Source organism: Neopelma chrysocephalum, unplaced genomic scaffold (genome assembly GCF_003984885.1).
Source record: "Neopelma chrysocephalum unplaced genomic scaffold, ASM398488v2 Primary Assembly neopelma1_22b, whole genome shotgun sequence".
NCBI lineage: Eukaryota > Metazoa > Chordata > Aves > Passeriformes > Pipridae > Neopelma > Neopelma chrysocephalum.
This window is the reverse complement of record NW_020897690.1, coordinates 6,886,456-6,899,681: the sequence shown is the minus strand read 5'-3', so window position 1 is coordinate 6,899,681 and position 13,226 is coordinate 6,886,456. Positions and strand designations below refer to the sequence as shown.

The 13,226-nt window shown below is 40.9% G+C and overlaps 1 protein-coding gene across 1 annotated transcript in view; it reads left to right on the top strand.

Moving 5' to 3' along the window:
- The first annotated feature begins 3,180 nt into the window (after positions 1-3,180).
- Positions 3,181-13,226, top strand: part of TEX10 (testis expressed 10) — a 52,163-nt gene continuing 42,117 nt past the window's right edge. The window contains exons 1-3 of the mRNA XM_027679020.1: positions 3,181-3,252; positions 6,301-6,489; positions 7,311-8,017. Of these exons, the coding sequence (XP_027534821.1) occupies positions 6,310-6,489; positions 7,311-8,017 (887 nt within the window). The 5' untranslated portion in view covers positions 3,181-3,252; positions 6,301-6,309. The remainder of the gene's footprint in view (positions 3,253-6,300; positions 6,490-7,310; positions 8,018-13,226) is intronic.

Genomic DNA, 13,226 nt, shown 5'->3' with positions numbered 1-13,226 from the left:
CAACAAAATTGTATTAGTTTTATTCTATGAACAGACACAGGAAGGAAAACAGTTCACTGACACAGAAATTAAAACACAAACCACTGTTTTAAAGAAATTGTGAAGAATTTCTGGAATGCAACTAAATCTGTTCTTGTCAAGCAGAGATGGAATCAGAGTTCTTACAGTTCATCTACACTCTATGTCTAGGGACAGTATTAATGCCTTCTTAATGAAGGTGAACTTGATCACCTTGATCTTCAAATTCTGAATTCTGAAAGTAAAAATAGAAACGTCTTTTTTCTGTTTGTTTTCAAAGTGCAGAACATTTTGTGAATTAAAATAATAAAATCAGAATGTTCAAGTGTTGTAAATGGCCATCTCTGGGACAGCTTCTTTTTCCTCTTACTGTGGAATTATTCCTAGTGGAAACAGAGTTAAAATTAAGTTGATTTGAGGTGGGTGTTTTCTTGGGTGCAGGCTGAAAAAGAAAAGACCCCTGAATCTGTAGCACGGTGGTATATAATGGTTTGAATGGTGTGTTGCAGGGTGCTGCTGCACTTCCCAAAGACAGATGAGAAACCTGAACTGTCTAAGAGTCATGAAGGGTATGGTTCTGGAAATGTTTTCAGAGAGCACAGTCTAACAGAGTCTATTCAGCTGTATAATTATTTTCCTTGTTTTTTTTTTTTCCTGGTGCAAATAGAGGCTGAAAAAGCATAGTATTATTTTGTTCTTGTGCCTGCCTCCTTTTGTGATGGCTTAGTATATTGTTATACTAATGGAAAACTGTATGTTCGTTCCAAATGTTTTCCTTGTGCCAGTATTGCAAAGTAAGGAAAAAATGCATTATCTTTACTGATGATGCTTAAAAATTGCTGTTGACTGTATTTAATATTATATATTTTGGTTTCTTACAGTAACAGCAAGGCAGACATCTGGAATAATGGGTGAACTAATAGAGTTAAAAGTCAGGCAATAGCAAGAAAAATTAAACCAAGAGAAAATTAATTTTTCTGTAAGCTTTGATTTTATATCTTGGTATTATACATTTTACTAAGAGACCAGAGAGCTTTGAGGAAGTGATTTTTAACAAAAAAAAGTGCAGAACTCTTACTCCTCACAGAAGGTATAAAGGGGAAAGGAGAAGAGTGTTTACAGGTCAACTGACAGAAAATGAAAAGTTTAAAGCATGCAACTGCAGAGCTACTGTCCAGTGTGACTTGTGATGATATCTGTTCCAGGCAGGTATGGAAACATTCTCCTCTTGTGTTGCTTCCTGGGTCTCCTTCTAACTTGGGAATTCATTCCCCCTTTGGAGCAGCAAATTTCATCTAGGTATGAGTGTACAAATTGCGAAGTGTGCCTGGTGGTTTAAGTGTGAAGCCTCAAATGCTAATGCTGTCTCTGGAATGCCTTCACCGAAAGAATCACCGAATCATTTAGGTTGGAAAAGACCTCTGACATTATCAAGTCCAACCTATGACCAAACACTACCATGTCAACTAGACCATGGCACTAAGTGCCACATCCACTGTTTCCTTAAACACCTCCAGGGACGGTGACTCCACCATCTCCCTGGACAGTGGCATTTTATTCAAATGCCTAATCACCCTTTTCTGTGAAGAAATTCCTCCTGATGCCTAAAACCTAAGCCTCCCCTGGCACAGCTTAAGACTACGTCCTGTTGTCCTGTTGCTTGCTGCCTGGGAGAAGAGACCAACCCCACATGGCTACAACCTCCTTTCAGGTAGTTGTAGAGAGTGATATGGTCCCCCCGAGCCTCCTTTTCTCCAGGCTAAACAACTCCAGCTCCCCCAGCTGCTCCTCACAGGACCTCTGCTTATTTAAGTACTGGTTATTATTTTGTTGCCTCCTGTAGCCTACCCTGCTTCATGGGAAGGAAACAGATCTTCACCGAATCACAGAATATGCCAAGTTGGAAGGGACTCACAAGGATCATCCAGTCCAACTCCTGGCCCTGCACAGGACCATCCCCAAAGAATCACACCGTGTGCCTGCGAGTATCATCCAAAATGCTTCTTAAACTCTGTCACGGTTGGTGCTGTGACCACTTCCCTGGCGAGCCTGTTCCAGTGCCCAACCACCCTCTGGGTGAAGAACTTATTTCTGATACCCAACCTAACCCTCCCCTGACAGAACTTCAGGCCATTACCTCGAGTGCTGTCACTGGTCACCACAGAGACCGGTGCCTGCCCCTCCTCTTCCCCTCTTTTTGTATACAAAAAGAACTGTATACTAAAAAAACAAGCCGTACACCTTCGCAGTGCGTTCCCTCAGCGCAGGGATTCCCGACCGGGATCCCCCGGGACCGCCCCGCCTCCAGGTGGCGCCAGCGCACGCGGCCGTGGCGGAAGCGCGCGGCTCCTTCCCGCGCCGGCGGGGGGGGAGGCGGGGGTGCGGGGGGCGCGCGCTGGAGGCAGCGCCGCTCACGTGGGCGGCCGCTTCCGGCCGGGGCGCTCGGCGGGGGCGGAAGCGGGGCTTGCGCTGCCGCGCGCGTGGTTGGTGAGTGAGCGGGCGGCCGGCGCGCGGGGCGGCGCGCGAGGCCCGCCGTGGCGGGAGGGCGGGGAGGAAGAGGAGAGGGGGGAGGCGGCGCCTGGTCCGGGTCCTAGTCCTGGTCCCGGCGCAGTCCGTCCCGGTCCGTCCCTGCCCGTGGGGGCCGCCGCCGCGCTCGCCCTGCCCCTGCGCCAAGGGCCGCCCGCCTTTTGTGCCACCCGCCCTCCGCTCCCCTCCCCGCACGCTCCTGTGCCGGGGCGGCGGGAAAAGCGCGAGTGTGGCCGCCGTGGGCTGGGAGCCGCTCCAGGGGAAACCGGCGGCATCGGCGCCGCCGCCCCCGCCCCACCTCCCACGGCGGCTTCTCTCCTCCTCCTTCTCCTCCTCCCCCTCCTCCTCCGCTGCCGTTCCCGCCTCTCTTGCCGCTGCGGAGCCCCGGCTGTTCCCCGGCGCGGCGGCGGCGGCGGCTCCTCCCGGGAGCCCAACCCGCGGCCTCCCCGGCGCCGGGCGGGCACTGACGCGCCTTTATTTGAACGCCTCGCAGAGAGACTGGAGTGGGACGGAGGGAAGCGGCGCTCGGGGAAGAAGCCGGAGGATGTCCCGGGACGGCGAGGAGGGCTGCGTACCGGCCTAGACCCGCGGGAGGAGCCGGCTCTCGGGTGCGGCGTGCGCGGCGCGGGCCGGGCGGCGCGGTGCGGTCCAGGTGGCGGCGGCGGGGGATGCGCTGCCGGCGCGGGAGCCGCGGGGAGGTGATCGCCAGTAAGTACCGCTGCCCTGTGCGGGGAGACAGCTCGCCCGGAGGGAAATCCGTATCGGGTCAGAGGAGTTTTAGTTAGGGCGTGTGCCTTGCCTTCGGGTTTCTCAGGATTTTCCTGATTGCTTGAGCAAGGTAGTGAGGTTCCCTAAGGATATGGCCTCAGAGCTGCAAGGAAGTAATTACAGAATCAATTAGGTTGGAAAAGACTTCTGAGACCATCACGTCCAACCTGTGACTGAACACCACCACGGCACGCCATGTCCAGTCTTTCCTTAAGCCCCTCAGGGAGAGTGACTCCACCACCTCCCTGGGCAGCCCATTCCAATGTGTCATCATCCTTTCTGTGAAGAAATTCCTCCTGATGTCCACCCTCAACTTCCCCAGGCATAGCTTTTTATTGTGTCCTGTCGTCCTCTCACTGGTTATCTGGGAGAGGAGGTTGACCCCCACCTGGCTACGATCTCCTTTCAGGTAGTTGTAGAGAGTGATAAGGTTACCCCTGAGCCTCCCCTTCTCCAGACCCTTCACTACAGTGAAATAACAGTTGAAACAGTTGCTCCTTTTGGTTCCCCTCTGTTTCCCTGGGTGACTGAGTGATACCTCAAGTGGCTTCTAAAAAGTGCCGTGCACAGCTTTATGTTAAAGGAAGCGTGCATCGATTTAAGATTGTTTTAATGTTCTGGGTTGTAAAAACCACGTTAGTGCATAAACTATTAGGAGCACTCAGCTCAGTCATGTTGGAGGTGGGCCAAGTGAAAATACACAGAATCACAGATTAGTTAGGGTTGGAAGGGACCTCTGGAGATCATCTAGTCCAAACTCCCTGCCAAGATAGGGTCACCTAGAGCAGGTTGCACAGGAACATGCTCAGGTTGTTTTGGAATATCCCCAGAGAGGGAGATTCCACCACCTCCCTGAGGAACCTGTTCCAGTGCTCTCCCGCCCTCAATGTAAAGAACTTCTCCCTCATGTTGAGATGAAACTTCTTGTGGTTTGGTTTATGGCACTGAGCATCACTGAAAAGAACCTGGCACTGTCCTCTAGGCATCTGCCTTTGAGGTATTTATATGCACTAATGAGATCTCCTCTCAGTCTTCTCCAGACTAAACAGGCCCAGCTCCCACAATCACTTCTCATGAGATGGGGTTGAAGTGAAAAGCAACAGTTGTTTCAGGAAAGTATTTACGTAGTTTCATCAGCTGTGTACAATTTTTCCTGATGTCTTTCCACACAGTAGTTGCAGGGCTTTAGTTCTGTAACTGTTCTGTCTCTTTATTTAGTGTATTACATATGAATTGTAAATGAATAGGCTTAGATTACCAATTTATTTCTGGAATATATATTGCAAGGTAGACTGTGCTGCTTTGTTTTAGTAGAAGAAAGTATATTTTCTAAGCCTCATCCCTTAAAAGAACTTAATTGACTTTGTTCAGGTGTGTGCACACCTGTATTGTGAAGTTATTAATGCTAATTGGGAGCCAAACATTTCATCTTGTAGAGTGAGGCTTCCTAGGTATCTCCATTAAAGCAGGCCTTGTAAGTGAAAATAACATTTGTGTCAAAAGCTTCTAGCTATTTCTATATATCAAGTAGTGAAAAATCCAGTAATTCTTTTCTAAAAGTTGCATGTGGTAAAAATCAAAAACTTCTAAACCCATGATTGTTATAGTTGGGACACTAAAGGACCCTTTTATTTTGGCACCCAGCCCTAAGTTTTTAAAAGCCTTTTGAGTTGATAGGTTACTTATGCTAAATTTGTACTTTAGTTAAAGTACATATAACTTACATATAACTTTTTAAGATGGCATACGAAAAGCAGAAATTAAGTTGTAGTCAAATGTTTGTATAATCAGTTGTTTAAATTGTTTTAAAAGAATAGAAAATGACAGTTTAATTTAAAACATTCTTGAATTATTATCCTGATGATGTATATATGAAATATTCTAGTACAGGACAAATTTCAGCTTGAAGTCCATTGGGAAAACCAGCTGTAGAATTCTATTTTCTAGAATTCTAGAGTGAATAATGATCACATCCATCAGAAAAGAATCATTGCTTGGATATATAATTTAGAAGTTTCTGGGTTTGATCAGCTGTATTGTTGGGGGTTTTGGTTTGGACTGGGGATTTTTTTTTGCTAGGTTTTTTTTTATTTTAGAAGATTAAATAAAGGAACCTGTGGTGTAGTATTTGTTGGGGTTTTTTGGTGTGTTGATGTTTTGGTCTTTTTTAACCTGGTAGAAATAAGAGTACTTCAGTATCAAAGCAGATGAATCAAAGCCAAAAAGCCATTTAGAAACTTATGTGTGTTTTAATTTGCTTTGGTTGTTATACCTCCATTCTAGTATACCTGTACAATTTAAAAGTGTAGTGACTCAGACTACCTTATTTCTTATGCCTTATTAAATATGACTTTGTTTCCCAGTCTCTTTTTACTCTGTATGTGCCCATTTAACCTCTTCCTTCACTTTCCCTGCTTCCAGTTATCATTTTTTAAATGCACAGACTGGATTTTTCAGTGTGTAGTGAAAGTTTTCTTAGGTTTGTGTCCTGCTGTTATTGGTGAAGGCTTGATTAAACCCATGATTGTACCTGTGCAGTCTGTGCTGTTAGTGATGGACTTGGTAAGCAATGTCCAAATGAAATGAAACAGTTCGCTGAGATCCTTGCCTTGGCAAGAATCAATTATGTAAAAAATTGCTTTGTTGGCAGGAACTTTTTTTAAAAAACAAAATCAACAACTTAAATCTGATAAAGCAGTGGCAGGTGATGTGGCAGATTTTTTGGTGATGTTTTTCAATAAAGTAGTTCTCAAGGCAAAGACAGCCAAAGGAGCAGCAGAATGTTTTCAGGACACTAGAAGAACAGCTGCACGGAATCAGTCTGCGTGACTGTTTAGTCTGGCATCTTGTCTCAGAAGTGGACACTAGTTTATGCATAGAAAAAAGAATAAAAACAATAACCTTTGTTAGGAAGTTACTGCACTTTGGTGGAAAAGTTGTTTTTGTTGTGTGTATTATCAAATTAAAATTCTGAATATCTTTTTGCAGAGAATCAGAATGACTAAAAAAAGGAAACATCAGGAAGATTTCCAGAAAGTGAAATTTAAAGTTGGGAAAAAAAAGCCTAAACTAGAGAATGCGACTGATACTACCTTCAAAACAAAGGCCATACAAATTCCAGAGCAGCTTAAAGAAGATGGAGTGCTTCCTACACAAAATAGAAAACTTAACATCAAGGTATAGTGTGATATTGCATTCTGAAATTACAGAAAATTACTTGTCATTTATCTGGGTTTACTAGGTTTACCAGAGTTTAAGAAAAATATTTATTTTTAAAAAATAGAAAAAGTCCAGCAGGGGTTCGGATTCAGGGTATCTCAATACAGCCTTGTTGTCCTTGACAATAATCTGACCCATGAATTTAACAACTCAGTTTGCTGGACCACCATGTAACCCAAGGGAAAGGTTTTCATCAGTATGAAAAACCAGTGGCATGTTGATATAAGTGTCTAGGATTAACATTCAATTTTTGAAAGCCTTGGATCATAACTTAAAGACAGGATTTTAAGAAGCAGACTTCCTGAAATGATGTTTCTAAAGAATCTTGTATTTCTTGGGGGGGAGGGGGGGTTTGTTTTCCTTCCTTTGTGTTGTCTTCTATCTCTTGCAGCTCTCTTCTTAAACTGAAGAAAGTTCTTGAGGCTGAGATTTTGTAGTTCTACTTTCGAGAACAAGAGTGAGAGGACTTACTTTTGGTCATCCCTCTTTTGAGTCAGTAGGGGTGTGCATAAAGTTAAGAATGAGGAGTATCTAATGACCTGAAGGACAAGTCATAGTATCTTGTTTTTCCTGTCATTGAATTCTGATGATTTGTTCATTGCTGTGCTTTAAACTAATACTGTGTTCTCAACATGTTTGCTGTTATGAACAGCAGTACATCATAAGAATAGATTCTGTATTTTTTGAGTGTTTAAGAAAAATGAGCTGGAAATAGTTGGAGAAGTTTAAAGAGTTTCAAATAATAATGATAGCAAGTATGTATGTTTGTTTCCTTTTAGGATCTACTTTCACAGATGCATCACTATAGTCCTGGGGTTAAGCATAATGCACTTCTTGGACTCAAAGACCTCCTGTCTCAGTATCCATTTGTAATTGATGCACACCTTTCCAGTATAATAAGTGAGGTGGCAGCTGTGTTTACAGACAAAGATTCTGGTGTCAGAAGAGCAGCTGTTCACCTGCTGCAGTTCTTGGCTTCAAAAATAAGAGCGGAACAGATTGCTCCATTTTTTCCTTTGGTAAGTGCCCATCTCTCTAGTGCCATGACTCATATCAGTGAGGGAATTCAGGAAGATTCATTGAAGGTCTTGGATGTTTTATTGGAAGCATACCCAGCTCTTCTTACAGACCGCAGCGTTATATTGTTGAAGAATTTTGTAGAGCTTATTTCTCACCAGCAACTCTCAAAAAAACTGAAAAGCAGGGACAAACTTTCCTGGATGCTTTCTGTTAACCCAAATCGCAGAGTAACTTCTCAGCAGTGGAGGTTGAATGTACTTACCAGGCTCAAAAAGTTTCTCCAAGCAGTGGTAGATGGATCCAGTGAAACAGAGGATGAAGGGCTTCAAGAGCAAAAGGACAGCCCTCATTCTGTGAGGAACCCACTATGTATAAGTTGGAAGCTCCATGCAAATAATCAGCAACATATACAGCTGTTTGAAAATGGTGGCTTACGACCAAAGATCAACTCATCATTTAGACTGAGGTGAGAAAATGTTAACTAATTTGGGAATTAATGTCAACTTCACGATCACAATTTAATTTTTTTTTGTGGGATTGTCCCTTAGCTGTATTTTAGGACACTTAATGTAATGCGCAGTCTTACTGCACAGGCTTGAAAATACGTAGCGGGTAACTGTGCTATGTGTATATCATGAACTTTCTCATTATAAAAACTTTATTTTATGCTATTTGTAACAGTTTTGGATGACCAACTCTATTAGGGTGTTTTTGGAATGGAAACTGACTACTTGGAGGTTGTTGCAGGATATCCAAGAGACCTAGGGACAAGGACGCAAATTTCTTTACATTAAATGTAAACTTGTTTATGGTAATGAATTTTACTGAACTTTTGTACTTTTACCTTCAAGAGTCTATCATAAGCTTAGAAGTCTATTTTCTTTGACTATAGCTCCTTTTAAAAAGTACAGCATGGTAAGAAGTGTCTGGTGGTATGAAGTTATGCTGAATTTCCAATTCTAGATATTTTTAATCATGGGGGTTTATACCTTCACTGTGGATAAAAGATGTCTCACCTGAGACAGGCTGATGAATATGGAAGAAAGTGTAGTGTGCTTAGTGACAGAAATGTCTGTGTGGGTTTTAGTAGTACTCTAAACAGATGTGAGCTGAAGTTAAAGGAGAAATAAACAATTGTTTTTATTTCTTTTGCTCCTTTCTGGTTCATCTGTTAGAGAGGAACCTCCCATCCCGCTTTATGGTAATTTTTAAACATTGGCATCCTCATGTATATGCATTACTATAGATGTTAACATACCTGCTGGTAGGAGACCTGGAACAATGACTTGAAAAATGGAAGGAGTTTAGCTGTTACATAGCTGTTACCTGTAGATACCAAGGTGGTTTGAAGAGAAACCACAATCCTTATTTGACTGCTGGAGAAGACTGAATAAAAGGTTCGTTTTAGTGGTTATGTGTGAAATTCCAATAGTGAAAAGTTGCTGTGGTGGTTTTTGTATTTGCCAGTGAAATCTTTTCTAATAATCTAAAGATGTTTAACTCTGTCACTTCCAATCCCAAGTTCACCTAGGAGATGAGTGGCAAAAAAAGGGTATAAACCCCACTGCCTAATCCATTCCTATGTCCATCTTATATTTTTGAATAAATGCAGGAGAAGAGGTGTTCTCTTTGAATACCACAGGTGTTAGCCTGAATTAGCAAGTGTTTCCCATCTCTGTCATGGAGAGACATACATGACCATCCATTACTGTTCTCCTAGATTTCCTTTCTGTAGGTAGCATTACTTGTGGGAGGTATAGGCAACATACTAAGCTCAGTAAAATGTGCAGTTTATTCTCATAAAAGTGTTTTTTAGCATAGATGTTCAGTCATGACCAACAGTATCAGCTGGAGGTAAAATTTTATCTGGAAACTAGGCTGGTGAAGCCCGGTTAAGGCAGGGGAAGGGTTCAGTGCTGAGCACAAAACAGTCTTATTGACTTCATCTTTGCAGTCAGAAGCACACAATTGTGGACCACTGTGTATCAGAGGATTCTTGTATTGTGCCCTGAGTGATATGCAGTGTGTAATATACCATGCCCTGTAATAGCTGAAGATGCATTGTATCCAAGGTCTGGGAAAGTAAACTTTACATCTGGTGTCACCTGAACTGGATTCCGCTTTTCTGAGGAACTAGATTTTGGTGAAACGTCGTGATCCACTTCTGGTTATAAATACTTTCAAAAAGATGTTTGCAAGCATGAGAAAGAGCCAGAAGAATATAAGGAAACATGGCTAGAATCCAAGGCGAGATTGGCAAAGCAAGTGGATGGCAGCAGAAGAGAAGAATAGAAAATGGAAGGATCATCTGCAGAAGGTACTAAAATATTCTCATTTTGTTGCAATTGTGTGTATTTTTGCTATATTTGTTTTTCACAAAGGGCCAGTACAGCTTGTTTTAGTGGTTATGTGTGCAATTCCAATAGTGAAAAGTTACTGTGATGGTTTTTGTATTTGCCACTGAAAACTTTTCTAATAATCTAAAGATGTTTAATTCTGTCACTTCCAATCCCAATTGTGGCCTTTTGTGGGCATTCCCAGGCCTCTGCTGTGGCCAGTACTGCAAGGACAGAAATTAGTTCTAATAAGAGGTGCAATACTCAGACTGTGTGTGTGTGTGTGTGTGTTTAAAGAAGTCACAAACAATCGAGTCCTAACTACAGATAATGAGTTGACCAGACCATAAGTAACTATTTGCAGTGTTGTGTGCGTATTGATGTCCTCATCACTAATACTGCAAATAAGTTTCAACTTTGTTCTTTAAAAAAATAGGCTTCCAAACACCATAACAGTATGCTAAATTGTTAAAAGTTTCTGTATCTTTCTAATCTTGCAAGTTTATTGGGTAGGGATGACACCTCATTGATAATCTAGTGGTTATGAAAAGAGATTTTTCAGAATCAGTTTGGGGTATTAATGTTTAATAAAAAGGATAGATTCCAAGCTTTGAATGCTGGGTGATTCAATGATGCAAGTCTTAAGACTTAATTATCTTCTGTTGTGTGCTAGGTCTTCCTACTGTATGTAAATTAAAATTGCAGTGAATTAGGAGATTGTTAGAATGTATCCTCTGCATTATGTGCTGACTGTGCTGTTTTTGCATCAAACTCATTTCAGGTGTGGAAAAATGAAAAGCCTTCACAACTTTTTGGATTGGAAGTGGTGCTGGAGAGAAACAGTAGACCTTCAGATTCTGCTAAGAAAGGGCAAAATGAGGCTGGAGAGAAAAGCAAAGACTTGAGAGACCGAAATGGAAGCGAAGCATATTCAATACCTATATGGTGTGACATGTACATCAGATAGAAATGGAAAATGCAGTTCACTTGGTGTACTGAGTGTTTGCTGCAATTGGCAGTACACACAGAAAAGAAGGACAGTAACCTGGCTTAAAGAGCAAGCCATAAAAACTTACGAACTTCCAATTACTTTTCCTATTTTAAGGAACAACAAGTTGTTTCTTTGTTTTCTGTTTCTTTTACACTTCCTTGACTTCGCTTTGCTGAATTTTTCTTATCTTCTTAGTCAAATGGCAGATATTTTACATGTTTTTCATTTGTTTGGTCCTGCTTTATAAAAATAGTGGCATTTTAAAGAAAAATTACGTCTTAAGGGGTTCACAAACACTGCAGCTCCTCTCAATAGTATTTCATACTGATACGAAGCTAATATGCTTATAGTGTTTCTAAGAGCCACCTTACTGTTAAAGAATAGTGATAACAGATATGTGACAAAAAGATTAATTGACATCAAACCTTCCCAGTTCCAGTGAACTTGTATTGCTAAGGATATTGTACTGATCAAATAAATACTGGACAGATTACTGTATATTTTGTCATCATCTGTTACTGACACTTAAATTTTATTTGCCACTTTTGTTGTTAACCTTGAATGTGTGGCATAGTCTTATCTTGAGAGATAGGGGCTTCTTTTTCAAAGGTACATGAAAACTGAGCTAAGTATTCTTACCCAAATGCTTTCAACAGCTGGGAGGGAGTATCTCTTTTGGCATTTTCCATTCCTTGTTTCAGAAAAGTACTGAAACGGTGTGTGTGTTACGCTTCTGTAGGAACCTTCAGGTGTGTTGCCAGCTTTTTAGGTTTCAGGCACTGCTCACTATTTAATGGGGAGATTTTTGTGTTCCAGAAATAGATTGCTTGAGTTCCAGAGTTCTGCTGTAATATCAGGTATTCTTTGTGGAGAAATTATGAAAGACTACTACTTCAGAGCTATATCAGCCAATTACTGATATTTCAGACTCTCAGCTGGGTGTGTAATCCTGTCATGGCATAGCATTTACAGGACAACCACACTTTTTCAATGAGTCTTGGCATCAACCGGCTTGTCCAGTGATGCTTTAGAATTCATTGTGATTATAACTGGAAGGTGGGATTGGTCTACTGTGTCTTAAGATGACTGAGAGTTACAAAGTAAGATAGAAGCATTCATCCTAAACTCTTTACTGTAAGAAACTAGTGTCCGTTGCAGTGTCTGCAGCATAGAAAGGACATAAAGCAACAAAAAGGGGACAAATAAACCAAATTAAATTTACTAGATATGTTGGTTGCTGTAGTTAATGCTAAACTTTATAAAATATTAAGATAGCTGATAGTTGTAGTAAGTGCTAACAATATTTTTTTTCTTATGACCAGTTATGTTTCCACTTGTCTATTTATTTTGTGGAGCTTTAAATTCTCTCTCCTATCTTGCCTGCATTGAAAAAGAGCTTGTATTTATCTCACACTTTCTTTTTATTCCTTCTTCCTTCTCCTTTTACAGTTTGTTAAAACCTGGGTTTTTTTTTGTTTTAGTCATTTTCTTGAGATACCAATTTCAACCAGAGAGAAATGACAGAATAAAATTTTCTCTTATATGCATTTTGTAGATGATTGCAACAACATGAGAAATGTAGCTTCACAGAAGAATATATATAACTAATTGGATAATTTAAAAATGACAGGATGACTTTGGAAAACTGCTTTACCTCTTCAATCCAATATGAAATTAAAATACTTGTAAACAGAATTTCTCAGCATTTCTATGTAAAGAAAGCAAATAGTTTTCAGATCCTATTTTGAGTGTATATGTAAAGAAAAACCACTTGGAGAACACTGAAATAGAAAGGAATTTAACAGGAGGTTCAGTGTACCAATTTTATGTATGTTATTATAGGAATTCCCTGCTATGAATTAGAAAAAAATCAATTAAAAGTATTATAGACTATATATTAATTTTTTAATGTCTTTAAATGATCTTATCAGATAATTCTAATAATTTTCCATCTAGTTACCTTCCAGAGCATTATGGCTAAACATCAGGTCGGAACCAAAGTTGTATTTTTGCAGAAATATTTTTCCCTATTAATATGAAAACCATTTTGTTTATTATAACTGGAAATAGTTATTACCTGTAATAAACCTCATGCATTTGACAATACATTGTAGTCAGTTTCATTATTTTGCTTTAAGGAGCTTAAAGATTTTTTTATATTTTGTTGTGCTGAGTGCAGTGAATTCCTACGTGTTGCTTGGAGGTAATATGATAATGCAAATCATATCTCTCCACTTAATAGACTTTACATATAATAGGGAAAGAAATACTGAAATCTAAGAAGTTATTACAGAAGTCCACAAACTTGCAGAGAGACTTGGGAGAGGTTTATTGTAAATGGTTTGAAC